General features: G+C 50.9%; 1 protein-coding gene across 2 annotated transcripts in view; it reads right to left on the bottom strand.

Moving 5' to 3' along the window:
* The window catches only part of LOC137302478 (amine oxidase [flavin-containing] B-like), a 41,500-nt gene extending 16,990 nt beyond the window's left edge, over positions 1 to 24,510 (bottom strand). Inside the window, exons 1-5 of one of the 2 annotated variants that reach the window (XM_067972169.1) lie at positions 24,026 to 24,510; positions 17,637 to 17,731; positions 4,569 to 4,706; positions 3,444 to 3,548; positions 1,136 to 1,227 (exon numbers count right to left, since the gene is read on the bottom strand). In XM_067972169.1, the coding sequence (XP_067828270.1) occupies positions 1,136 to 1,227; positions 3,444 to 3,548; positions 4,569 to 4,706; positions 17,637 to 17,731; positions 24,026 to 24,062 (467 nt within the window). In that variant the 5' untranslated portion in view covers positions 24,063 to 24,510. Of the gene's footprint in view, positions 1 to 1,135; positions 1,228 to 3,443; positions 3,549 to 4,568; positions 4,707 to 9,845; positions 10,006 to 17,636; positions 17,732 to 24,025 lie in introns of those variants that run through there. The other variant, XM_067972170.1, reaches the window with a different exon arrangement.
* Between the last annotated feature and the right edge of the window lie 1,783 nt (positions 24,511 to 26,293).

Here is a 26,293-nt window from a genome sequence, read left to right as displayed (position 1 = left end):
CGCCAGGGAGGGAGGGAGAGGGAGCGCGCGAGGGAGGGAGGGAGAGGGAGCGCGCCAGGGAGGGAGGGAGAGGGAGGGAGCGCGCCAGGGAGGGAGGGAGAGGGAGCGCGCGAGGGAGGGAGGGAGAGGGAGCGCGCCAGGGAGGGAGGGAGAGGGAGCGCGCCAGGGAGGGAGGGAGAGGGAGCGCGCCAGGGAGGGAGGGAGAGGGAGCGCGCCAGGGAGGGAGGGAGAGGGAGCGCGCCAGGGAGGGAGGGAGAGGGAGCGCGCCAGGGAGGGAGGGAGCGGGAGCGCGCGAGGGAGGGAGGGAGCGGGAGCGCGCGAGGGAGGGAGGGAGAGGGAGCGCGCCAGGGAGGGAGGGAGAGGGAGCGCGCCAGGGAGGGAGGGAGAGGGAGCGCGCGAGGGAGGGAGGGAGAGGGAGCGCGCCAGGGAGGGAGGGAGAGGGAGCGCGCCAGGGAGGGAGGGAGAGGGAGCGCGCCAGGGAGGGAGGGAGAGGGAGCGCGCCAGGGAGGGAGGGAGAGGGAGCGCGCCAGGGAGGGAGGGAGCGGGAGCGCGCGAGGGAGGGAGGGAGCGGGAGCGCGCGAGGGAGGGAGGGAGAGGGAGCGCGCCAGGGAGGGAGGGAGAGGGAGCGCGCCAGGGAGGGAGGGAGAGGGAGCGCGCGAGGGAGGGAGGGAGAGGGAGCGCGCCAGGGAGGGAGGGAGAGGGAGCGCGCCAGGGAGGGAGGGAGAGGGAGCGCGCCAGGGAGGGAGGGAGAGGGAGCACGCCAGGGAGGGAGGGAGAGGGAGAGGGAGCGCGAGCGAGAGACCCCATAGAATAGGGGAAAGAGCGGGAGAGCACGGGAGAGCATGCGACAGCGCGAGAGAGCAGGAGAGAGCGTAGAACAGGGTAAGAGAGAGAGAGATACCCTAATGAAGCAGGAAAACAGGGAGACAGGGTTAGACAGATCGATAGACGGACGGACAGACAGACCGACCCCCACAGAACCGGATAACGGAGAGACAGACCATGGAACGAGAGGAGACAGAATCAGAGACCCCGTTGATAAGAATTTTCCGGTGGGATTTTCATTTGGATTTTCCCGTTTGGACTCTGGGCTGTCAATCCCAGAGAGAGTAATTGAGCAGCAAATATCCCGTACTCAGCCCACACCATCCGCTCAATGAATTCCTTGGCAGTCATGGAGTCCAACTGTTTGGCACTGGGGTGTTTCCAGGGAGCTGCTCGAGGGACCTGCAACACAAGAAGACACATTTCCTTCTCAGCAACCAGCGGAGGGACCTCTGGCTGATTCCACTCCCGTCCAGCAGTGTAAAGGTTCCCTGATCTTTTTAATTCCTTCCCAGGACATCACCGGCAAGGCCGACATTTAACGCCCATCCCTAGTTGCCCCGAGAAGATGGTGGTGGTGAGCTGCCTTCTTCATGATCTGCTGGTAACGGTTTCGGTACAAACATTTAAATTAATTTAAAAAGAGATTAAAAGTTCATGTAACCTAACTTCAGAGGGCAGTTAAAGAGTCAATCGCATTGGGCAGGGACTGGAGTCACATACAGGCCCAGACCGGGTAAGGACGGCAGGTTTCCTTCCCTAAAGGGGCATCAGCGAACCAGTTGGGTTTTTAACGACAATCCGACAGCTTCACCGTCACTTTTACTGAGACCAGATTTTCATTTCCAGATATTTTTTTTTAAACTCAATTCAAATTCTCAAACCGCCCAGGGTGGGATTTGAACTCACGTTCTCTGGATTATTCCGTGCAGTTTGAGCAGTTGTTCGGGTTGGGGGGGGCGGGGGGTGGGTTTCACCTTCCGCAAACCCCCCAAGTCCACCACCGTTCGCCCTTCAGCAACCGTTTCAATATATTTGAATCACCCCCTTATTAAATATTAATTTCTGAGAGACATTCACGATCACAGACTGCTATTTTCTCTCTTTCCCTTCTAACATTGTGTGTGCTATTATTGTGTGCGCGCGCGTGTTTGTGGCACGTATGTACGTGCGCGCGTGTGTTTGTGGCACGCATGTACGTGCGCGCGCGTGTTTGTGGCACGCATGTACGTGCGCGCGCGCGTTTGTGGCACGCATGTACGTGCGCGCGCGCGTTTGTGGCACGCATGTACGTGCGCGCGAGCGCGTTTGTGGCACGCATGTACGTGCGCGCGCGCGTTTGTGGCACGCATGTACGTGCGCGCGCGCGTTTGTGGCACGCATGTACGTGCGCGCGCGCGTTTGTGGCACGCATGTACGTGCGCGCGCGCGTTTGTGGCACGCATGTACGTGCGCGCGCGCGTTTGTGGCACGCATGTACGTGCGCGCGCGCGTTTGTGGCACGCATGTACGTGCGCGCGCGCGTTTGTGGCACGCATGTACGTGCGCGCGCATGCACGTGTGTTTGTGGCACGCATGTACGTGCGCGCGCATGCACGTGTGTTTGTGGCACGTATGTACGTGCGCGCACGTGTTTGTGGCACGTATGTACGTGTGCGCGCATGCACGTGTGTTTGTGGCACGCATGTACGTGCGCGCGTGTGTACGTGTGGTGTGTGTTTGTGGCACGTATGTACGTGTGCGCGTGTGGTTTGTGTGTTTGTGGCACGTATGTACGTGTGGTGTGTGTGTGGTGCGCGCGCGCGGTGTGTGTGTGGTTTGTGCATGCGCGCGCGGGGTTTGTGTGTGTGCGTGTGTTGTGGTTTGTGTGTGCTGTGGTTTGTGTGTGCACGTGTGGTGTGTGTGTGGTTTGTGCATGCGCGCGCGGGGTTTGTGTGTGTGCGTGTGTTGTGGTTTGTGTGTGCTGTGGTTTGTGTGTGCACGTGTGGTGTGTGTGTGGCATGTATGTACGTGTGTATGTGTGCGCGCTTGTGGCGGGCGTGTGGGGTGTAGTTACTGTTTACCATATCAATGCGCTATCCTGTACGGGATTACTGCAGTAATTAACCTACTACACACCAACATCTCCGTGCTATTCTGCACCCAACGGACTCAGTTTAATAAATTTGTCAACGGGCGAGTTTAGGGGCCAAACAGCGGATGGAAGAGAGCGGCTCAGAGCCGATGTCCGCTGAACCGAGCCAGACCAGTATAGCCCGGGACAAGGGCGGAGTCTGGAGATGTTTCTCTTATGCGAGTACCGTAAAAGCATGAACTCCGGACCCTGTAGTAGGGAGGGCGACAGTTCAAGCGAAGATGACGCCTGAACTAGCGGCCAACTGGAGAGGACTGAATCCTTAACTCCTGGGTTTGACATGCTCATGCGGGGGAGGGGGTCCGAGTCAGTGGTCAGTTCCGGACTGTTCTTATGTAAATGTTTTCTGCAGGGACTGCGGCTCCTAGTCCAGGACACGCTGCTCGCCCCCAAATCGAAACGCAACACGTCCATTTTAGACTCAGATCTTCCCCACGAGCCTCCGTTAGAAGGGCGACTAAATGCTCCGCGTGCTGATACGCACCTCAGCTGCCATCTTGTCGATGGTACGGATGGCGTTGTTGAGGTCCAAGAGGCCGATCGGATTGTAAATGGGCGGAATCACGCCAACGAACCTCCGCACCGACCCCTGAAAGGTCAAGGGTCAGGTTAGAACAAAGCCGCTCTCTTTGGGCGCGTCGTTTCTGCGCGGCCTTCAGGTTGGGATCTGGAATTCACTGCCCGAGGGGAGTGGTGGAGGCAGGTTCAATCATGGCCTTCGAAAGGGGGAACTGGATTAGTGCTTGAAAGGAAAAAGTTTGCAGGGCTACGGGGAAAAGGGCGGGAGGCGTGGGACTAGCCGGATTGCTCTTGCATCGAGCCGGCGCGGACCCGATGGGCCGAACGGCCTCCTTCCGTGCTGTAACCGTTCCACGATTCTACGAGAGGGAAGCCACCGCGGGGTAACGTAGGCTCAGTAACTTTTGCAGGCCCAATAACTCCACAGGGCGCCAGCCGCGCCTCCCCTCCAACCGGCCGCGAGCCTAGACGGTGAGCGCGGGGACAGGCTATTCGCCTGTGGGAGCCATCACAGCCCGGCCCGATCCTGGCCGCAGCCAAACCGGATACACTTTCCAGCAAACGGCAACGGGTACGACCAGGAGCGGGAACCCTGGGTCACTATTTACCCCCACCTTCCAGGCACATACACTGGGGTCAGGGCCAGAAATCGTCATGGGCAAGCAATGGTACCTTCCAGTTGTGTGCGCGGTCGGAGGGGAAAAGAGTGTCTCTTTAAACGATTAGAAGTTAAAGATTGTTTTTAAAATAACACAACAAGAAAACAATTCCCATTGAAGCAATGAGGCATTTCCTGTACAGCTGTTAATGTCACGAGGGATACGTGGAGTTCATTTGGAACAAACGGGGAACGAGGGAATCTTCAGACTGGATTTAGGACCACTTCCATTTATCACTGGGTCTGTGCCAGGGACCTTGTGTTAGTAAGTGGATTTTAACCATTGGGGCTACCAAGTGCATCTCAGAGTCACTGTCTGGGCACCCAGGGTCTTGCTGAACACTCCTGTGAGTGAGGTGGGTTACTGTTGGTATTGAGGTCCTGTCACTGGCCCCGCCATTCAGTCTCTACCAACCACCCCGCCCCATTTACCTGGATCTCAGTCAGGCAGTATTGCGAATCATCGACCAGGTACGTGTCCACCCCCAAGTCCTTGGCCATTCGCAGGATGCGGTTTTGCGTGGGCCCCACGTAGGCGCCTCCGACGTCCGTGTACCCGAATCGCGGGTCCTGCCGGAGTGAACGGCACACACACGAGAAAGGTCACGAGAGGGCGCCAGGCAGGTGGGCTGCAGAAGAGCCAGCAGCAGGACAGAGGAGAGAGGGACAACAGCCTGAGACGTCAGCCCCCACCACCCCCCCAACCCACCTTCCCCATTTACACTGAGACAGGGCGCAGCCTGTTCCCAGCAGAGAAAGAGAGAGAGAAACAGAGAAAGAGAGAGAGAAAGTAAGAAAGAAAGAAAGATTGACAGAAACAGAAAGAGAAAGAGAGAAAGGAGAAAGGAGAGAAAGAGAAAGAGAGAGAAAGAAAAAGAAAGTGAGAGAAAGAGCGAAAGAGCGAGAGAGAGAAAGAGAGACGGAGTTAAAAAGATAGAGAAAGAGAAAGAGAGAGAGAAAGAAAGAGATAGATTGATTTGCGCACAGCATGCTCCCAGAGCAATTGAGATTAGAGACAAGATAATCTGTTTTTAGCTGTTGGTTGACCAATAAATATTGACCAGAACACCGGGGAGAATTCACCTGCTCTTCTAAATAGCATATGTGCAAATAGAAAAGACCATAAGAGCCACAAGAGATAGGAGCAGGAGTAGGCCATTCGGCCCCTCGAGCCTGCTCTGCCATTCAATGAGATCATGGCTGATCTGATTTTGACCTCAACTCCACTTTCCCGCCTTTTCCTCATATCCTTCGACCTCCTCGCTGATCAAAAATTTGTCTAACTCAGCCTTGAATGTATTCAATGACTCAGCCTCCACAGCTTTTTGGGGTAAAGAATTCCAAAGATTCACGACCCTCTGGGAGAAGAAATTCCTCCTCATTTCCGTCTTAAACGGGCGACCCCTTATTCTGAGACTATGCCCCCTAGATTTAGATTCCCCCATGAGGGGTAACATCCTCTCAGCATCTACCCTATCGAGTCCCCTCAGAATCATAGAATAGAATCATAGAAGTTACAACATGGAAACAGGCCCTTCGGCCCAACATGTCCATGTCGCCCAGTTTATACCACTAAGCTAGTCCCAATTGCCTGCACTTGGCCCATATCCCTCTATACCCATCTTACCCATGTAACTGTCCAAATGCTTTTTAAAAGACAAAATTGTACCCGCCTCTACTACTGCCTCTGGCAGCTCGTTCCAGACACTCACCACCCTTTGAGTGAAAAAATTGCCCCTCTGGACCCTTTTGTATCTCTCCCCTCTCACCTTAAATCTATGCCCCCTCGTTATAGACTCCCCTACCTTTGGGAAAAGATTTTGACTATCTACCTTATCTATGCCCCTCATTATTTTATAGATTTCTATAAGATCACCCCTTAACCTCCTACTCTCCAGGGAAAAAAGTCCCAGTCTGTCTAACCTCTCCCTATAAGTCAAACCATCAAGTCCCGGTAGCATCCTAGTAAATCTTTTCTGCACTCTTTCTAGTTTAATAATATCCTTTCTATAATAGGGTGACCAGAACTGTACACAGTACTCCAAGTGTGTCCTTACCAATGCCCTGTACAACTTCAACAAGACATCCCAACTCCTGCATTCAATGTTCTGACCAATGAAACCAAGCATGCCGAATGCCTTCTTCACCACCCCATCCACCTGTGACTCCACTTTCAAGGAGCTATGAATCTGTACTCCTAGATCTCTTTGTTCTATAACTCTCCCCAACGCCCTACCATTAACGGAGTAGGTCCTGGCCCGATTCGATCTTCCAAAATGCATCACCTCACATTTATCTAAATTAAACTCCATCTGCCATTCATCGGCCCACTGGCCCAATTGATCAAGATCCCGTTGCAATCCTAGATAACCTTCTTCACTGTCCACAATGCCACCAATCTTGGTGTCATCTGCAAACTTACTAACCATGCCTCCTAAATTCTCATCCAAATCATTAATATAAATAACAAATAACAGCGGACCCAGCACCGATCCCTGAGGCACACCGCTGGACACAGGCATCCAGTTTGAAAAACAACCCTCTACAACCACCCTCTGTCTTCTGTCATCAAGCCAATTTTGTATCCAATTGGCTACCTCACCTTGGATCCCATGAGATTTAACCTTATGTAACAACCTACCATGCGGTACCTTGTCAAATGCTTTGCTGAAGTCCATGTAGACCACGTCTACTGCACAGCCCTCATCTATCTTCTTGGTTACCCCTTCAAAAAACTCAATCAAATTCGTGAGACATGATTTTCCTCTCACAAAACCATGCTGACTGTTCCTAATCAGTCCCTGCCTCTCCAAATGCCTGTAGATCCTGTCCCTCAGAATACCCTCTAACAACTTACCCACTACAGATGTCAGGCTCACTGGTCTGTAGTTCCCAGGCTTTTCCCTGCCGCCCTTCTTAAACAAAGGCACAACATTTGCTACCCTCCAGTCTTCAGGCACCTCACCTGTAGCGGTGGATGATTCAAATATCTCTGCTAGGGGACCCGCAATTTCCTCCCTAACCTCCCATAACGTCCTGGGATACATTTCATCAGGTCCCGGAGATTTATCTACCTTGATGCGCGTTAAGACTTCCAGCACCTCCCTCTCTGTAATATGTACACTCCTCAAGACATCACTATTTATTTCCCCAAGTTCCCTAACATCCATGCTTTTCTCAACCGTAAATACCGATGTGAAATATTCATTCAGGATCTCACCCATTTCTTGTGGTTCCGCACATAGATGACCTTGTTGATCCTTAAGAGGCCCTACTCTCTCCCTGGTTACCCTTTTGCCCTTTATGTATTTGTAGAAGCTCTTTGGATTCACCTTTGCCTGATCTGCCAAAGCAATCTCATATCCCCTTTTTGCCCTCCTGATTTCTCTCTTAACTCTACTCCGGCAATCTCTATACTCTTCAAGGGATCCACTTGATCCCAGCTGCCTATGCATGTCATATGCCTCCTTCTTCTTTTTGACTAGTGCCTCAATCTCCCGAGTCATCCAAGGTTCCCTACTTCTACCAGCCTTGCCCTTCACTTTATAAGGAATGTGCTTACCCTGAACCCTGGTTAACACACTTTTGAAAGCCTCCCACTTACCAGACGTCCCGTTGCCTGCCAACAGACTCTCCCAATCAACTTCTGAAAGTTCCTGTCTAATACCATCAAAATTGGCCTTTCCCCAATTTAGAATTTTAACTTTTGGGCCAGACCTATCCTTCTCCATAGCTATCTTAAAACTAATGGAATTATGATCACTGGTCCCAAAGTGATCCCTCACCAACACTTCTGTCACCTGCCCTTCCTTATTTCCCAAGAGGAGGTCAAGTTTTGCCCCCTCTCTAGTCGGGCCATCCACATACTGAATGAGAAATTCCTCCTGAATACACTCAACAAATTTCTCTCCATCCAAGCCCCTAATGCTATGGCTGTCCCAGTCAATGTTGGGAAAGTTAAAGTCCCCTACTATTACCACCCTATTTTTCTTGCAGCTGTCTGTAATCTCCTTACATATTTGCTCCTCAATTTCCCGTTGACTATTTGGGGGTCTGTAGTACAATCCTATCAAAGTGATCTCTCCCTTCTTATTTTTCAGTTCTACCCATATAGACTTAGTGGGCGAACCCTCGGATATATCCCCTCTCACTACTGCCGTGATGTTCTCCCTAATCAAGAACGCAACTCCCCCTCCTCTCTTACCTCCTGCTCTATCTTTCCTATAGCATCTGTACCCTGGAACATTGAGCTGCCAGTCCTGCCCCTCCCTTATCCATGTTTCAGTAATAGCTATAACTTCCCAGTCCCATGTACCCATCCATGCCCTGAGTTCATCTGCCTTGCCCATCAGACTTCTTGCATTGAAATAAATGCAGTTTAATCTAGACTTCCCTTGGTCTTTGCCCTGCTTTCTCAGACCATCTGTCCGGTCATGTTCTGTACACTCTCCCTTACTGCCTTTTGTTTCTGTCACCATTTTATTTCCCACTGACTTCCTGCATCGGTTCCCATCCCCTTGCCACATTAGTTTAAACCCTCCCCAACAGCACTAGCAAACACTCCCCCTAGGACATTGGTTCCAGTCCTGCCCAGATGCAGACCGTCCAATTTGTACTGGTCCCACCTCCCCCAGAACCGGTTCCAATGTCCCAGGAATTTGAATCCCTCCCTCTTGCACCATCTCTCAAGCCACGTATTCATCTTAGCTATCCTGTCATTCCTACTCTGACTTGCCCGTGGCACTGGTAGCAATCCTGAGATTACTACCTTTGAGGTCCTACTCTTTAGTTTAACTCCTAACTCCCTAAATTCAGCTTGTAGGACCTCATCCTGTTTTTTACCTATATCGTTGGTACCTATATGCACCACGACAACTGGCTGTTCACCCTCCCCCTCCAGAATGTCCTGCAGCCGCTCCGAGACATCCTTGACCCTTGCACCAGGGAGGCAACATACCATCCTGGAGTCTCGGTTGCGTCCGCAGAAACGCCTGTCTATTCCCCTTACAATCGAGTCCCCTATCACTATAGCTCTGCCACTCTTTTTCCTGCCCTCCTGTGCAGTAGAGCCAGCCACGGTGCCATGAACCTGGCCACTGCCACCTTCCCCTGGTGAGCCATCTCCGCCAACAGTATCCAAAACGGTATACCTGTTTTGGAGGGAGATGACCGCAGGGGACCCCTGCACTGCCTTCCTACTCTTCCTCTGTCTGTTGGTCACCCATTCACTATCTCCCTCAGTAATTTTTATCTGCGGTGTGACCAACTCACTGAACGTGCTATCCACGACTTTCTCAGCATCGCGGATGCTCCAAAGTGAGTCCATCCGCAGCTCCAGAGCCGTCAAGCGGTCAAACAATAGCTGCAGCTGGACACACTTCCCGCAGGTGAAGGAATCAGGGATACAGGAAGGAGCCCTGAATTCCCACATCTCACAAGAGGAACATGACACGGCTCTGGGATCTCCTGCCATGACTTAACCCTTAAGTTAGCTTAACAACAACTGCAATGTCAAGAGAAAAAAAAGGAAAGAAAAACTACTTACCACTCCCTTTAAGGAGTTTACTCCTTTAAATTGTTCTCAATTTAGAGAATGTTAACTACACTAGGGACCTTGATTCACTAAAAAATAAACGCTACTTCCTATAAGACCTGCAGACCTTCCCTTTCCTTTTACTTCAGTTACTGTCGATAAGTAGAAATACTCACCTGAACCTACTCACCAATCAGGTGCCTCCCCTGTGTCGCGTCCCGATCTGATTCCTGACGTCACTTCGAACTCGGTCGCAGCTCGGCTCGGCTCGGCTCCTCTCAGCTGTTCTCAGCGCTCTGAAATCCCGCCTTTTATCGGACGCTCCCTCCGCTCGGCTCGGCTCCTCTCAGCTGTTCTCAGCGCTCTGAAATCCCGCCTTTTATCGGACGCTCCCTCCGCTCGGCTCGGCTCCTCTCAGCTGTTCTCAGCGCTCTGAAATCCCGCCTTTTATCGGACGCTCCCTCCGCTCGGCTCGGCTCCTCTCAGCTGTTCTCAGCGCTCTGAAATCCTGCCTTTTATCGGACGCTCCCTCCGCTCGGCTCGGCTCCTCTCAGCGCTCTGAAATCCCGCCTTTTATCGGACGCTCCCTCCGCTCGGCTCCTCTCAGCGCTCTGAAATCCCGCCTTTTATCGGACGCTCCCTCCGCTCGGCTCCTCTCAGCGCTCTGAAATCCCGCCTTTTATCGGACGCTCCCTCCGCTCCGCTCGGCTCCTCTCAGCTGTTCTCAGCGCTCTGAAATCCCGCCTTTTATCGGACGCTCCCTCCGCTCCGCTCGGCTCCTCTCAGCTGTTCTCAGCGCTCTGAAATCCCGCCTTTTATCGGACGCTCCCTCCGCTCGGCTCCTCTCAGCTGTACTCAGCGCTCTGAAATCCCGCCTTTTATCGGACGCTCCCTCCGCTCGGCTCGGCTCCTCTCAGCGCTCTGAAATCCCGCCTTTTATCGGACGCTCCCTCCGCTCGGCTCCTCTCAGCGCTCTGAAATCCCGCCTTTTATCGGACGCTCCCTCCGCTCCGCTCGGCTCCTCTCAGCTGTTCTCAGCGCTCTGAAATCCCGCCTTTTATCGAACGCTCCCTCCGCTCGGCTCCTCTCAGCTGTACTCAGCGCTCTGAAATCCTGCCTTTTATCGGACGCTCCCTCCGCTCCGCTCAGCTGTTCTCGGCGCTCTGAAATCCCGCCTTTTATCGGACGCTCCCTCCGCTCGGCTCCTCTCAGCGCTCTGAAATCCCGCCTTTTATCGGACGCTCCCTCCGCTCGGCTCCTCTCAGCGCTCTGAAATCCCGCCTTTTATCGGACGCTCCCTCCACTCCGCTCGGCTCCTCTCAGCTGTTCTCAGCGCTCTGAAATCCTGCCTTTTATCGGACGCTCCCTCCGCTCCGCTCAGCTGTTCTCGGCGCTCTGAAATCCCGCCTTTTATCGGACGCTCCCTCCGCTCGGCTCCTCTCAGCGCTCTGAAATCCCGCCTTTTATCGGACGCTCCCTCCGCTCGGCTCCTCTCAGCGCTCTAAAATCCCGCCTTTTATCGGACGCTCCCTCCGCTCGGCTCCTCTCAGCGCTCTGAAATCCCGCCTTTTATCGGACGCTCCCTCCGCTCGGCTCGGCTATCGCCTCTGCTGGATGCTTGTATGTTTCAATAAGATCTCCTCTCATTCTTCTAAACTCCAATGAGTATAGACCCAACCTGTTCAATCTTTCCTCATAAGACAATCCTTCCATACCTGGAATCAACCGAGTGAAGCTTCTCTGAACTGCCTCCAATGCAAGTATGTCCTTCCTTAAATAAGGGCACCAGAACTGTACGCAGTACTCCAGGTGTGGTCTCACCAGCACCCTGTACAGTTGTAGCATGACTTCCCTGCTTTTATACTCCATCCCCCTAGAAATAAAGGCCAATATTCCGTTTGCCTTCCGGATTACCTGCTGCACCTGTATGTTGACTTTCTGTGTTTCATGTACGAGGACACCCAGATCCCTCTGTACCGCAGCATTTTGTAGTATTTCTCCATTCAAATAATATTTTGCTTTTTTATTTTTCCTCCCAAAGTGGATGACTTCACATTTTCCCACATTATATTCCATCGGCCAAATTTTTGCCCATTCGCTTAACCTGTCAATATCCCTTTGCAGACACTTTGGGCCCGATTTTAGGACGGAGGCGGGTTGGCAGCGGGGGGTCGACTGGGCACGTGGGTAACGCGCCCAGTGAATTCGCGGAGCCCTGCACGCGATCGCAGCCTAATTGGAGCCACTTACCTTGGCTTCGTGCTGGAAAGCTGCGCAGCGGGCGGACTGCACACGCGCATCATAGGCCGTCAGCTGGAGGAGCCCTATTTAAAGGGGCAGTCCTCCACTGACTGATGCTGCAGAAAGGAGCCACAATTACAGCATGGAGCAGCCCAGGGGGAAGGCTGCTCCCAGGTTTAATGATGCCTCACTCCAGGTCCCACGAGATGGGGTGAGGAGGAGGGGGAGGTCAGAGATCTTCTCCCTGGCAGACGGGAGGAAGTGGCCTGCCTCTGCCGCCAGGGAGGCCTGGCTCGAAGTGGCAGAGGAGGTCACCAGCACCACCAACATATCGCCCACCTGCATACAGTGTAGGAGGCGCTGCAATGACCTAAGTAGGTCAACCAAAGTGAGTACACTTACTCATTCCCCTACACTCCGTCTGCCACATCACCGCCCCCACCCCACATCTCCTTCTGCACTGCCAACACTACTCTATCACATCACTCCCTTCTTGAATAGGGGTGTTACGTTTGCGGTTTTCCAATCCGCTGGGACCTTTCCAGAATCTACTGAATTCTGGAAGATTACAACCAATGCATCCACTATCTCTGTAGCCACTTCCTTTTAGACCTCGGATGCAAGCCATCAGGTCCAGGGGACTTGTCAGCCTTTAGACCCATTAGTTTACCTAGTACTTTTTCTCTAGTGTTAGTGATTGTTTTTAGTTCCTCCCTCCCCTTTGCCCCTTGATTTTCTACTATTATTGGTATATTATTAGTGTCTTCTACTGTGAAGACAGATACAAAATATCTGTTCAATTCCTCTGCCATTTCCTTGTTTTCCATTATTATTTCCCCAGTCTCATCCTCTAAGGGACCAATGTTTACTTTAGCTACCCTCTTCCTTTTTATATACTTGTAGAAGCTTTTACTGTCAGTTTTTATATTTCTTGCTGGTTTACTCTCATAATTTATTTTCTCCCTCTTTATTATTCTTTTAGTCATCCTTTGCTAGTTTTTAAAGTTTTCCCAATCTTCGGGCTTACCAGTAATCTTTGCCATGTTGTATGCTTTTTCTTTTAACCTGATACCATCCTTGACCATTATTCAAGAAGGGGAGTAGGGAAAAACCGGGGAACTACAGGCCAGTGAGCCTAACATCAGTGGTAGGAAAATTATTGGAAAAAATTCTGAAGGACAAAATTAGTCTCCACTTGGAGAAGCAAGGATTAATCAGGGATAGTCAACATGGCTTTGTCAAGGGAAGATCATGTCTGACTAATTTGATTGAATTTTTTGAGGGGGTGACTAGGCGCGTGGATGAGGGTAACGCAGTGGATGTGGTATACATGGATTTCAGTAAGGCCTTCGATAAAGTCCCGCACAGGAGACTGGTCAAGAAGGTACGAGCCCATGGAATCCAGGGTGCCTTGGCACTTTGGATACAAAACTGGCTTAGTGGCAGAAGGCAGAGGGTGATGGTCGAAGGTTGTTTTTGTGACTGGAAGCCTGTGGCCAGTGGGGTACCACAGGGATCTGTGCTGGGGCCCTTGCTGTTTGTGGTCTACATTAACGACTTGGATATGAATGTAAAAGGTATGATCAGTAAGTTCGCTGATGATACAAAAATTGGTAGGGTGGTAAATAGCGAGGAGGATAGCCTCAGTCTGCAGGACGATATAGATGGGTTGGTCAGATGGGCGGAACAGTGGCAAATGGAATTTAACCCGGAAAAGTGCGAGGTGATGCACTTTGGAGGGACTAACAAGGCAAGGGACTACACAATGAATGGGAGGACCCTAGGCAAGACAGAGGGTCAGAGGGATCTTGGTGTGCAAGTTCACAGATCCCTGAAGGCGGCGGAACAGGTAGATAAGGTGGTAAAGAAGGCATATGGGATACTTGCCTTTATTAGCCGAGGCATAGAATATAAGAGCAAGGAGGTTATGATGGAGCTGTATAAAACACTGGTTAGGCCACAGCTGGAGTACTGTGTGCAGTTCTGGTCGCCGCACTACAGGAAGGATGTGATCGCTTTGGAGAGGGTGCAGAGGAGATTCACCAGGATGTTACCAGGGCTGGAGAGCTTCAGCTATGAAGAGAGACTGGGAAGATTGGGTTTGTTTTCCTTGGAGCAGAAGAGGCTGAGGGGGGACATGATTGAGGTGTACAAAATTATGAGGGGCATAGATAGGATGGATACTCAGGAGCTTTTTCCCTTCGTTGAGGGTTCTATAACAAGGGGGCATAGATTCAAGGTAAAAGGCGGGAGGTTTAGAGGGGATTTGCGAAAGAACTTTCTCACCCAGAGGGTGGTTGGAGTCTGGAACTCACTGCCTGAGAGGGTTGTGGAGGCAGGAACCCTCACAACATTCAAGAAGCATTTGGATGAGCACTTGAAATGCCATAGCATACAAGGCTACGGACCAAATGCTGGAATATGGGATTAGATTAGACTGGGCTTGATGGCCGGCGCGGACACGATGGGCCGAAGGGCCTCTATCTGTGCTGTATGACTCTATGACTCTATGACTTTTTTAGTTAGCCATGGTTGGTTCACCCTTTTTGTGGAGTCTTTCCTCCTCACAGGGATCTATTTTTGTTGCGAGTCATAAAATATCTTTTTAAATGTTTGCCACTGCCTATCCACCATCGTACCATCTAATCTGTTTACCCAGTCCACTTTAGCCAATTCCGCCCTCATTCCTTTATAATTGCCCTTATTTAAGTTTAATACAGTAGTTTCAGACCCAAGATCCTCGCTCTCAAACTGGATGTGAAATTCTATCATGTTATGATCACTGCTTCCCAAGGGATCCTTTACTTTGAGATCATTAATTAATCCTGTCTCGTTACCCATTACCAGATCCAAAATGGCCTCTTCCCTGGTTGGTTCCCCGACGTATTGGTCTAAGAAACAGTCCCTAATACACTCTATGAACTCCTCCTCAGGGCTATTTTTGCCAATTTGATTTGTCCAATCGATGTGAAAGTTAAAATCGCCCATGATTATTGCATTACCTTTTTTACAAGCCCCCCTTATTTCCTGATTAATATTTTGCCCTACAGTGTAGCTACTGTTCGGGGGCCGATATACTACTCCCACCAGTGATTTCTTTCCCTTGCTATTTCTTACCTCCACCCAAATTGATTCGACATCTTGATCTTCTGAGCCAAGATCATTTCTCACTATTATACCAATTTCATCCTTTATTAACAGAGCTACCCCACCACCTTTACCTTTTCTCCTATCCTTCCGAAATGTTAAATAACCCTGAATATTTAGCTCCCAACCTTGGTCACCTTGCAACCACGTCTCTGTAATGGCCACGAGATCATTCCCATTTGTTTCTATTTGTGCCGTCAATTCATCTATCTTATTACGAATGCTGCGCGCATTCAGATAAAGAACCTTTCATTTTGTCTTTTTACCATTCTTTCCTACCCCGGCCCCATTTGCTGGTGCACTCTTATGTTTGTACGCTCTGTCCCTTCCTGACACACTCTGTCTATCATTAACCCAATCACTTTCCTGTACTACTTCCTTGTCTTTTCTCTTTATCAATCTAAACTTCGCCCCACCTGAGCCCTCCCCGCCTCTATTTAGTTTAAAGCCTTTTCTACCGCCCTAGTTATTCGGTTTGCCAGAACACTGGTCCCAGCATGGTTCAGGTGAAGCCCGTCCCAACGGAACAGCTCTCTCTTTCCCCAGTACTGATGCCAGTGCCCCATGAATCAAAACCCACTTCTCCCACACCAATCTTTGAGGCACTCATTCATCTCTCTGATCTGATTTACCCTGTGCCAATTTGCTCGTGGCTCAGGTAATAATCCGGAGATTATCACCTTTGTGGTGCTGCTTTTTAATTTAGTCCCTAGCTGCTCAAACTCCCTCAGCAGAACCTCTTTCTTAGTCCTACCTATGTTGTTGGTACCTACGTGGACCATGACAACTGGATCCTCCCCCTCCCACTCCAAGTTTCTCTCCAGTCCTGAGGAGATGTCCTTAACCCTGGCACCGGGTAGGCAACACAGCCTTCGGGACTCTCGCTCTTGGCTGCGGAGAACAGTGTCTATCCCTCTGACCATACTGTCACCTACAACAACCACATTCCTTCTTACTCCCCCCACTTGAATGGCCCCCTGAACCACGGTGCCATGGCCAGTTTGCTCGTCCTCCCTGCAGTCACTGCACTCGTCCACAAGGGCTGCAAGGACCTCGTATCTATTGGACAATCACAGGGACTGAGGCTCCTGCAACGCTCCCTCCTGGATCCCCGTACCTGCCTCACTCACAGTCACACCCTCCTGTCCCTGTCCACATGCCAATTCGACAGTATTTAGTCTAAGGGGCGTGACTGCCTCCTGGATCAAAGTGTCCAGGTAACTTTCTCCCTCCCTGATGCCTCGCAATATCTGCAGCTCGGACTCCAGCCCCTCAACTCCCAGCCGAAGTTCCTCGAGCCGCAGACACTTACCGCAAATGTAGTCGCCCTGGACAAAACTGTCCAGCAGCTCCCACATATTGCAGCTGCATCTCCTGCCCTGTCATAACTATTTTATTTATTTAATTGATTACGACAATGCCAATCAAATTATTTTTAGGTTGAACCAAGTACTGGCCTTGTTTAATTTATTAAATTAAGTTTAGTTATTTTTTTTTTAAATTTAGTTTTATTCTATAAGTTACTGAGCGCACAGTCCTAAGAAAGAAGAAAACAGCAGAGATAATCACCACCAACCACCTACCTGCCTTCCCTGTGACGTCACACTGCAGTTTGGTTTGTTGTTGCTGTGACCCGCTCTCGGGACGCTCCTCTCCGCTGTCTAAACAAATGCACCTCACACCCCTTACTGCACCGAATCCCCTCACTCACCACATTCCCAATTATAGATTCTGTCGAAACCCGACTCTGTCGAAAGCTGCTGCTCTGTGCTCCCTCGCTCCGAAAAAGGTCACAATAGGGAGCAGGGAGCATTCTCCTAGGTATGGGGCCGAGGCACATTGATAGGGCAGTGTAGACGGAGCTTCACTCTGAATCTAACCCGTGCTGTACCTGCCCTGGGAGTGTTTTATGGGCAGTGTAGACGGAGCTTCACTCTGTATCTAACCCGTGCTGTACCTGCCCTGGGAGTGTTTTATGGGACAGTGTAGAGGGAGCTTTACTCTGTATCTAACCCGTGCTGTACCTGCCCTGGGAGTGTTTGATGGGACAGTGTAGAGGGAGCTTTACTCTGTATCTAACCCGTGCTGTACCTGCCCTGGGAGTGTTTTATGGGACAGTGTAGAGGGAGCTTCACTCTGTATCTAACCCGTGCTGTACCTGCCCTGGGAGTGTTTGATGGGACAGTGTAGAGGGAGCTTTACTCTGTATCTAACCCGTGCTGTACCAGCCCTGGGAGTGTTTGATGGGACAGTGTAGAGGGAGCTTTACTCTGTATCTAACTCGTGCTGTACCAGCCCTGGGAGTGTTTGATGGGACAGTGTAGAGGGAGCTTCACTCTGTATCTAACCCATGCTGTACCTGCCCTGGGAGTGTTTGATGGGACAGTGTAGAGGGAGCTTTACTCTGTATCTAACCCGTGCTGTACCTGCCCTGGGAGTGTTTGATGGGACAGTGCACAGGGAGCTTTACTCTGTATCTAACCCGGACTGAGTACCTAAATTGAGATGAGTCCTCTTCCCAGCACTAACACCCCTCAGCTTGACGAACACAAAACTGACGAAATAGACAATGTTCTCACATGCAAAGTGTGCGTGCGTCCACCAACTCTGTCCCTGGCTTCCAGCACCAGGACGTCGAGTCCCATCTCACTGAGAAGTTTAGCAGCCGACAGACCTGGAACGGAGAAAGCTGGAAGTCAAGGACTAATCTTATTCGTAGCGATAGTTAAACTTCTATCAAAAAAATATTTATTCAAAACAAGAGTCTTTGTTAAACAGGAACTGGGTTGAGTTATTACGTTCAGTGCCCAGTGACAGACCCAGGTACCAGGTTCAACCCTCCTCATCCTGGGCTCAGTTACCAGGCCCCATGTCCCTCCAGAAAAGGTGGGGTGACTCCTAGGGGTGTTAGCAATTATTGTCTCGGGAGGAGAGGGGGGAGTTTTGTTGTCCGCAGTTTCAGAAACAAGTCCATTCCCTAAAGAACTGCTGTAGCCCAGACAATTAGGGAATGACAGTAACAGGTGGAGAGGACTTCCTGTTGCTATAGACCTGCCTGCCTGCCAGCAGATGGGGACGTTGCACCATTTAGAATGACGGGGGAATTGTTCGTCATCTGCTGTGGGGCCCTCCCTTGAAAGGGAATTACAGATTACATAGAATTACATTGAATTTACAGCACAGAAACAGGCCATTCGGCCCAACTGGTCTATGCCGGTGTTTATGCTCCACATGAGTCTCCTCCCACCCTACTTCATCTCACCCTATTAGAATAACCTTCTATATCTTTCTCCCTCATGTGTTGATCCAGCTTCCCCTTAAATGCATCCATGATGTTAGGGAACTTGGGGAAATAAATAGTGATGTCTTGAGGAGTGTACATATTACAGAGAGGGAGGTGCTGGAAGTCTTAACGCGCATCAAGGTAGATAAATCTCCGGGACCTGATGAAATGTATCCCAGGACGTTATGGGAGGTTAGGGAGGAAATTGCGGGTCCCCTAGCAGAGATATTTGAATCATCCACCGCTACAGGTGAGGTGCCTGAAGATTGGAGGGTAGCAAATGTTGTGCCTTTGTTTAAGAAGGGCGGCAGGGAAAAGCCTGGGAACTACAGACCGGTGAGCCTGACATCTGTAGTGGGTAAGTTGTTGGAGGGTATTCTGAGAGACAGGATCTACGGGCATTTGGAGAGGCAGGGACTGATTAGGAACAGTCAGCATGGTTTTGTGAGAGGAAAATCATGTCTCACGAATTTGATTGAGTTTTTTGAAGGGGTAACCAAGAAGATAGATGAGGGCTGTGCAGTAGACGTGGTCTACATGGACTTTAGCAAAGCCTTTGACAAGGTACCGCATGGTAGGTTGTTACATAAGGTTAAATCTCACGGGATCCAAGGTGAGGTAGCCAATTGGATACAACATTGGCTTGACGACAGAAGACAGAGGGTGGTTGTAGAGGGTTGTTTTTCAAATTGGAGGCCTGTGACCAGCGGTATGCCTCAGGGATCGGTGCTGGGTCCGCTGTTATTTGTTATTTATATTAATGATTTGGATGAGAATTTAGGAGGCATGGTTAGTAAGTTTGCAGATGACACCAAGATTGGTGGCATTGTGGACAGTGAAGAAGGTTATCTAGGATTACAACGGGATCTTGATAAATTGGGCCAGTGGGCCGATGAATGGCAGATGGAGTTTAATTTAGATAAATGTGAGGTGATGCATTTTGGGAGATCGAATCGGGCCAGGACCTACTCCGTTAATGGTAGGGCGTTGGGGAGAGTTATAGAACAAAGAGATCTAGGAGTACAGGTTCATAGCTCCTTGAAAGTGGAGTCACAGGTGGATAGGGTGGTGAAGAAGGCATTCGGCATGCTTGGTTTCATTGGTCAGAACATTGAATACAGGAGTTGGGATGTCTTGTTGAAGTTGTACAAGACATTAGTTAGGCCATACTTGGAATACTGTGTACAGTTCTGGTCACCCTATTATAGAAAGGATATTATTAAACTAGAAAGAGTGCAGAAAAGATTTACCAGGATGCTGCTGGGACTTGATGGTTTGACTTATAGGGAGAGGTTAGATAGACTGGAGAGTAGGAGGTTTAGGGGTGATCTTATAGAAGTCTCTAAAATAATGAGGGGCATAGATAAGGTAGTCAAAATCTTTTCCCAAAGGTAGGGGAGTCTATAACAAGGGGACATAGATTTAAGGTGAGAGGGGAGAGATACAAAAGGGTCCAGAGGGGCAATTTTTTCACTCAAAGGGTGGTGAGTGTCTGGAACGAGCTGCCAGAGGCAGTAGTAGAGGCGGGTACAATTTTGTCTTTTAAAAAGCATTTGGACAGTTACATGGGTAAGATGGGTATAGAGGGATATGGGCCAAGTGCAGGCAATTGGGACTAGCTTAGTGGTATAAACTGGGCGACATGGACATGTTGGGCCGAAGGGCCTGTTTCCATGTTGTAAACTTCTATGATTCGATGATATTCGCCTCAACTACTCCTTGTGTTAGCGAATTCCACATTCTCACCACTCTCTGGGGAAAGAAGTTTCTCCTGAAATTCCCCAATGGATTTATTGGTGACTATCTTATATTTATGGCCCCTAGTTCTGGTCTCCCCCACAAGTGGAAACATCTTCTTCACATCTACCCTATCAAACCCCTTCATAATTTTAAAGACCTCTATCAGGTCCCCCCTCAGTCTTTTCTCAAAAGAGCCCCAGCCTGTTCAGTCTTTCCTGATAGCTATAACCTCTCAGTTCTGGTATCATCCTTGTAAATCTTTTTTTGCACCTTCTCCAGTGCCTCTATATCCTTTTTTCAAAATATGGAGACCAGAGTGAGTTGCAATTGAAAAGATACTGGGCCTTCCAGCTTGCCACACTGTGGGACAGCGGTGTGTCCGTGAGATTTGGCCACATATGCTGACTGTCCAAATTCTGCTGGACCGTTGGGGGAGAGCCTGTCAGGCAGGGTCTGGGCGCAGGCTCAGAGATTGGTACTGACAGAGGCCAACTCACTCCCCTGGGTGTGTTGAGGCAGGAATAGGTGGAAGCCTGAGTGGGGAGGGAGGAGAACCAAAGCCAGGAATATAGAACAACTGGAAGAAAATACTCGCAGGTGATATCGCTGAGGTATTGCATGTAGAGAATTGGAGAATTTACCTCAAATATCAGATTGGTTTTTCCAGTAATATGTGGACAGGAGGGAAGCACTGAATCACAATGGAAAGAGAGAGGTGAAATGGTTAACCCGTTCTGTTAATGGATGAGACGTGAAACCGAGGCCCCCGTCTGCCCTCTCAGGTGGACGCAAAAGATCCCACGGCCACTGTTCGGGAAAAATGTTGTGTGATGCATATGGTGGACATAATGTGGACCTCACCCCACCTCCAGCCCACCCCCACCTCCCGCTAACTCCACCCCCACCTCCCGCTAGCCCCACCCCCACCCCTCCCCCGCCTCCCGCGAACCCCACCCCCGCCTCCTGCTAACCCCACCCCCACCCCCGCCTCCCACTAACCCCACCCCCACCCCCCGCTAACCCCACCCCCACCCCTCCCCGCCTCTCGCTAACCCCACCCCTCCCCCACCTCCCGCTCACCCCACCCCTCCCCCACCTCCCGCTCACCCCACCCCCCCCCACCTCACCCCACCCGCTAACCCTCCCCCCTCCCCCCACTACCTCACCCTTCCCCAACCCCACCACACCTTCAGCCCACCCCTCCCCCCCACCCCTCCTGCTAACCGTACCTCCACCCCACCCCCACATCTCTCCCCAACCCCACCCCTCCCGCCCACCAACACCTCCCCTCCACCCCCTCCCACCCCAGTGCGAAATCCTGGGCGAGTCAGGAGATCGGCTCCCGCTGCACCCCCAGCCCACTCGAGCGACGCTGGGGAACGCTCACAACACATGCCCAGGATCTCGGCCTAAGCGTCTCAGCAGATTGGGAAAGGTCAGATTACGACAGGCAATGGTATCCATGACAACACCAACGGTCCCTGTATAATCTCCACAAAGATTTCAGATTTTTTTTTAAAAATGTGTTTGTGTGTGTCAGCCTTAGCTCATTGATTGCTCTCTCTCGCCTCCGAGTCACAAGGTCATGGGTTCAAATCCCACTCGGCCGACTTGAGCACAAAGTCCAGGCCGACACTCCCAGTCCAGTACTGAGGGAGTGCTGCACTGTCGGGAGGTGCCGTCTTTCAGCCGAGATGTTTAACTGAGGCCCCCTCAGGTGGACGTAAAAGATCCAACGGCCACTATTTCGAAGAAGAGCAAGGGGGAGTTCTCCCCGGTGCCCTGGGCCAATATTCCTCCCTCAGCAGTCACCACCAAAACCGCTCACCTCGTGGTTGTTCGTGTGCCGTTGCTGGCACAGAGTGAAGACTGCATTTGGCTAGGTCACCACCACAATCTGCAGCTATCACGTGTGTACAGATACTGAGCCGTAGCGGAGGAGGAGAGATAGGCTTTACAGAGAGAGAGAGGTCGAAGTGAGTTCCAGAGTACAACATCAATTTGCATTTATATAGTGCCTTTAACATAGCAAAAACATCCCAAAGTGCTTCACAGGAATGTCATCTGACACCAAGCCACATAAGGAGATACTGGGACAGGTGGCCAAAAAGGTAGGTTTTAAAGGAGGAGAGAGAGGAGGAGAGGTTTAGGGAGGGAATTCCAGAGCTTAGGTCCCGGGCAGCTGAAGGCACGGCCGCCAATGGTGGAGCGATGGAAATCGGGGATGCGCAAGAGGCCAGAATTGGAGAAACTCGGAGGGTTGTAGGGGCTGGAGGAGGTTACAGAGATAAGGAGGGGGGGCGAGGGCCATGGAGGGATTTGAAAACAAGGGTGAGAATTTTAAAATCGAGGCAGCAAGACGCCTGAAGGCTCTTGCACCAAAGGGGGAGTGGAGGGAGGGAGATGGGAGTCATAGAAAAGGTTACAGCACGGAAGGAGGCCATTCGTCCCATTAAGTCCGTGCCGACTCGATGCAAGAGCAATCCAGCTAGTCCCACTCCCCCGTCCTGTCCCCGTAGCCCTGCAGATCTCTTCCTTTCAGGTACTTATCCAGTTCCCTTTTGAAGGCCATGATTGAATCTGCCTCCACCACCCCCTCGGGCAGTGCATTCCAGATCCTAACCACTCGCTGTGTAAAAAAGTTTTTCCTCATGTCAACTTTGGTTCTTTTGCCAATCACCTTAAATCTATGTCCTCTCATTCTTGACCCTTCCGCCAATGGGAACAGTTTCTCTCTATCTACTCTGTCTAGACCCTTCATGATTTTGAATATCTCGATCAAATCTCCTCTCAACCGTCTCTGTTCCAAGGAGAACAACCCCAGCTTCTCCAGTCTATCCACGTAACTAAAGTCCCTCATCCCTGGAATCATTCTAATAAAGGGAGTGAGATGAATTCAACGGCATTACCATCACCGAATCCCCCACCATCAACATCCTGGGGGTCACCATTGACCAGAAACTTAACTGGACCAGCCATATAAATACTGTGGCTACGAGAGCAGGTCAGAGGCTGAGTATTCTGCGGCAAGTGACTCACCTCCTGACTCCCCAAAGCCTTTCCACCATCTACAAGGCACAAGTCAGGAATGTGATGGAATACTCTCCACTTGCCTGGATGAGTGCAGCTCCAACAACACTCAAGAAGTTCGACACCATCCAGGACAAAGCAGCCCGCTTGATTGGCACCCCATCCACCACCCTAAACATTCACTCCCTTCACCACCAGCGCACAGTGGCTGCAGTGTGTACCATCCACAGGATGCACTGCAGCAACTCGCCAAGGCTTCTTCGACAGCACCTCCCAAACCCACGACCTCTACCACCTAGAAGGACAAGAGCAGCAGGTACATGGGAACAACACCACCTGCACGTTCCCCTCCAAGTCACACACCATCCCGACTTGGAAATATATCGGCCGTTCCTTCATCGCCGCTGGGTCAAAATCCTGGAACTCCCTTCCTAACAGGACTGTGGGAGAACCTTCACCACACGGACTGCAGCGGTTCAAGAAGGCGGCTCATCACCACCTTCTCAAGGGGCAATTAGGGATGGGCAATAAATGCTGGTCTTGCCAGCGACGCCCACATCCCACGAACGAATAATAAAAAATTCTTAAAATACTCCCTTGCCCTCTAACCCTGCTTCACCTGAACACTACACTTGGTCTTGATTCTGGGCTGTGCAACAGCACGGGTGATAGAGAAATTATCATGGCCAATAAAGAAATCTGTGCTTTAAAGGGAAAGTAGGTCCTTCCCCTTTAATCACTGCCGTGCTGCCCAAGGCCTGGCCATCTGCAGGTTTGAACATGACAAAAGAGCACAATGCTTGAGGTTGCAGTGATGGGGGGAGGTCAGAACTAGACCGGACCGACCCAGCTAAAGTCTGCAGGGAGTAAAAGTCTTTGTCTTGATGCAGAAATAACACCAGACTGTGAACTCACCGCTGATCCCAGCTCCCAGGATTATCACGTCGTGCATTTTTCCCCACACACACACACACAAACTGCGTTACAGCAAAATAAAGGGGGAATTCCTTGGACTGACTTTGCTCTGGGGGCCACCCAACCTGAGCTTCCCCCGCTTCAATATCAGGTCCCTTTCACTAGGACTGACCCAGGCTCTTCCCGCAGGATTAGATCTTCCTGATCCCACAACGCAGCTGCTAACTTCAACAAGGAGATATCCCTTAAAGGGAGCCTGCATTGAGGCAGCCTAGCTCCCAGCTGTTATTTGTAAGGAGGGTCTCAGAGCCTCAGTCACTTGGGGAGTGGGGATAAATGATTGAGTGAGGATGAATTCCATTTAAGAGATTACCAACGCATTTAAAGTCAAACGATTTGGAAGTCAATTCGGCGTTCGGCAGGGTGACTGGTTTAGTCTTTTCAGGTTCGTTTCGTTTTTGTTTTACTTTCGGTTTCTCTCTTGCCATCCGTCTGTTCCTCTTTCGCTGGCTCTGTGGGATCTTGCTGTGCGCAGATTGGTGCTTCCGGGGATGTCCGGAGGTCGTGAAAGGTGCGGTGGAATGGCAAGTCCTTCAGTTTTCTGCCTCGGGATTAGGGCTCAGAGTCTGTGCATTGCATAGAATTTACAGCACAGAAACAGGCCGTTCGGCCCATCTGGTCTATGCCGGTGTTTATGCTCCACACGAGCCTCCTCCCTCCCTACTTCATCTCACCCTATCAGAATATCCTTCTATTCCTTTCTCCCTCATGTGTTTATCGAGCTTCCCCTTAAATGCATCTATGCTATTCGCCTCAACTTTTTTTTATTTGTTAATGGGATGTGGGCGTCGCTGGCGAGGCCGGCATTTATTGCCCATCCCTAATTGCCCCTTGAGAAGGTGGTGGTGAGCCGCCTTCTTGAACCGCTGCAGTCCGTGTGGTGACGGTTCTCCCACAGTGCTGTTAGGAAGGGAGTTCCAGGATTTTGACCCAGCGACGATGAAGGAACGGCCGATATATTTCCAAGTCGGGATGGTGTGTGACTTGGAGGGGAACGTGCAGGTGGTGTTGTTCCCATGTGCCTGCTGCTCTTGTCCTTCTAGGTGGTAGAGGTTGCGGGTTTGGGAGGTGCTGTCGAAGAAGCCTTGGCGAGTTGCTGCAGTGCATCCTGTGGATGGTACACACTGCAGCCACGGTGCGCCGGTGGTGAAGGGAGTGAATGTTTAGGGTGGTAGATAGGGTGCCAATCAAGCGGGCTACTTTATCTTGGATGGTGTCGAGCTTCTTGAGTGTTGTTGGAGCTGCACTCATCCAGGCAAGTGGAGAGTATTCCATTACACTCCTGACTTGTACCTTGTAGATGGTGGAAAGGTTTTGGAGAGTCAGGAGGTGAGTCACTCGCCGCAGAATACCCAGCCTCTGACCTGCTCTTGTAGCCATTGTATTTATATGGCTGGTCCAGTTAAGTTTCTGGTTAATGGTGACCCCCAGGATGTTGATGGTGGGGGATTCGGCGATGGTAATGCCGTTGAATGTCAAGGGGAGGTGGTTAGACTCTCTCTTGTTGGAGATGGTCATTGCCTGGCACTTATCTGGCGCGAATGTTACTTGCCACTTATCAGCCCAAGCCTGGATGTTGTCCAGGTCCTGATGCATGCGGGCTCGGATTGCTTCGTTATTTAAGGGGTTGCGAATGGAACTGAACACCGTGCAATCATCAGCGAACATCTGTTCTCCATGTGGGAGCGAGTTCCACATTCTCACCACTCTCTGGGTAAAGAAGTTTCTCCTGAATTCCCTATTGGATTTATTAGCGACTATCTTATATTTATGATCCCTAGTTCTGGTCTCCCCCACAAGTGGAAACATCTTCTCTACGTCTACCCGATCAAACCTATCCTACCCTAGGAAGGCGAATGGTATGTTGGCCTTCATTGCAAGAGGATTTGAGTACAAGAGCAGGGATGTCTTACTGCAGTTCTACAGATCCTTGGTGAGACCACATCTGGAGTGTTGTGTGCAGTTTTGGTCTCCTTATCTGAGGAAGGATGTCCTTGCCATGGAGGGAGTGCAATGAAGGTTTACCAGACTGATTCCTGGGATGGCAGGACTGACGTATGAGGAGAGATTGGGTCGACTAGGCCTATATTCACTAGAGTTTAGAAGAATGAGAGGTGATCTCATCGAAACATATAAAATTCTAACAGGACTAGACAGACTAGATGCAGGGAGGATGTTCCCGATGGCTGGGGAGTCCAGAACCAGGGG

This window comes from Heptranchias perlo, chromosome 35, assembly GCF_035084215.1.
Source record: "Heptranchias perlo isolate sHepPer1 chromosome 35, sHepPer1.hap1, whole genome shotgun sequence".
Classification (NCBI taxonomy): domain Eukaryota; kingdom Metazoa; phylum Chordata; class Chondrichthyes; order Hexanchiformes; family Hexanchidae; genus Heptranchias; species Heptranchias perlo.
Note: the sequence above shows the minus strand (reverse complement) of the source record. Positions and strands in the feature narration are given on the sequence as shown.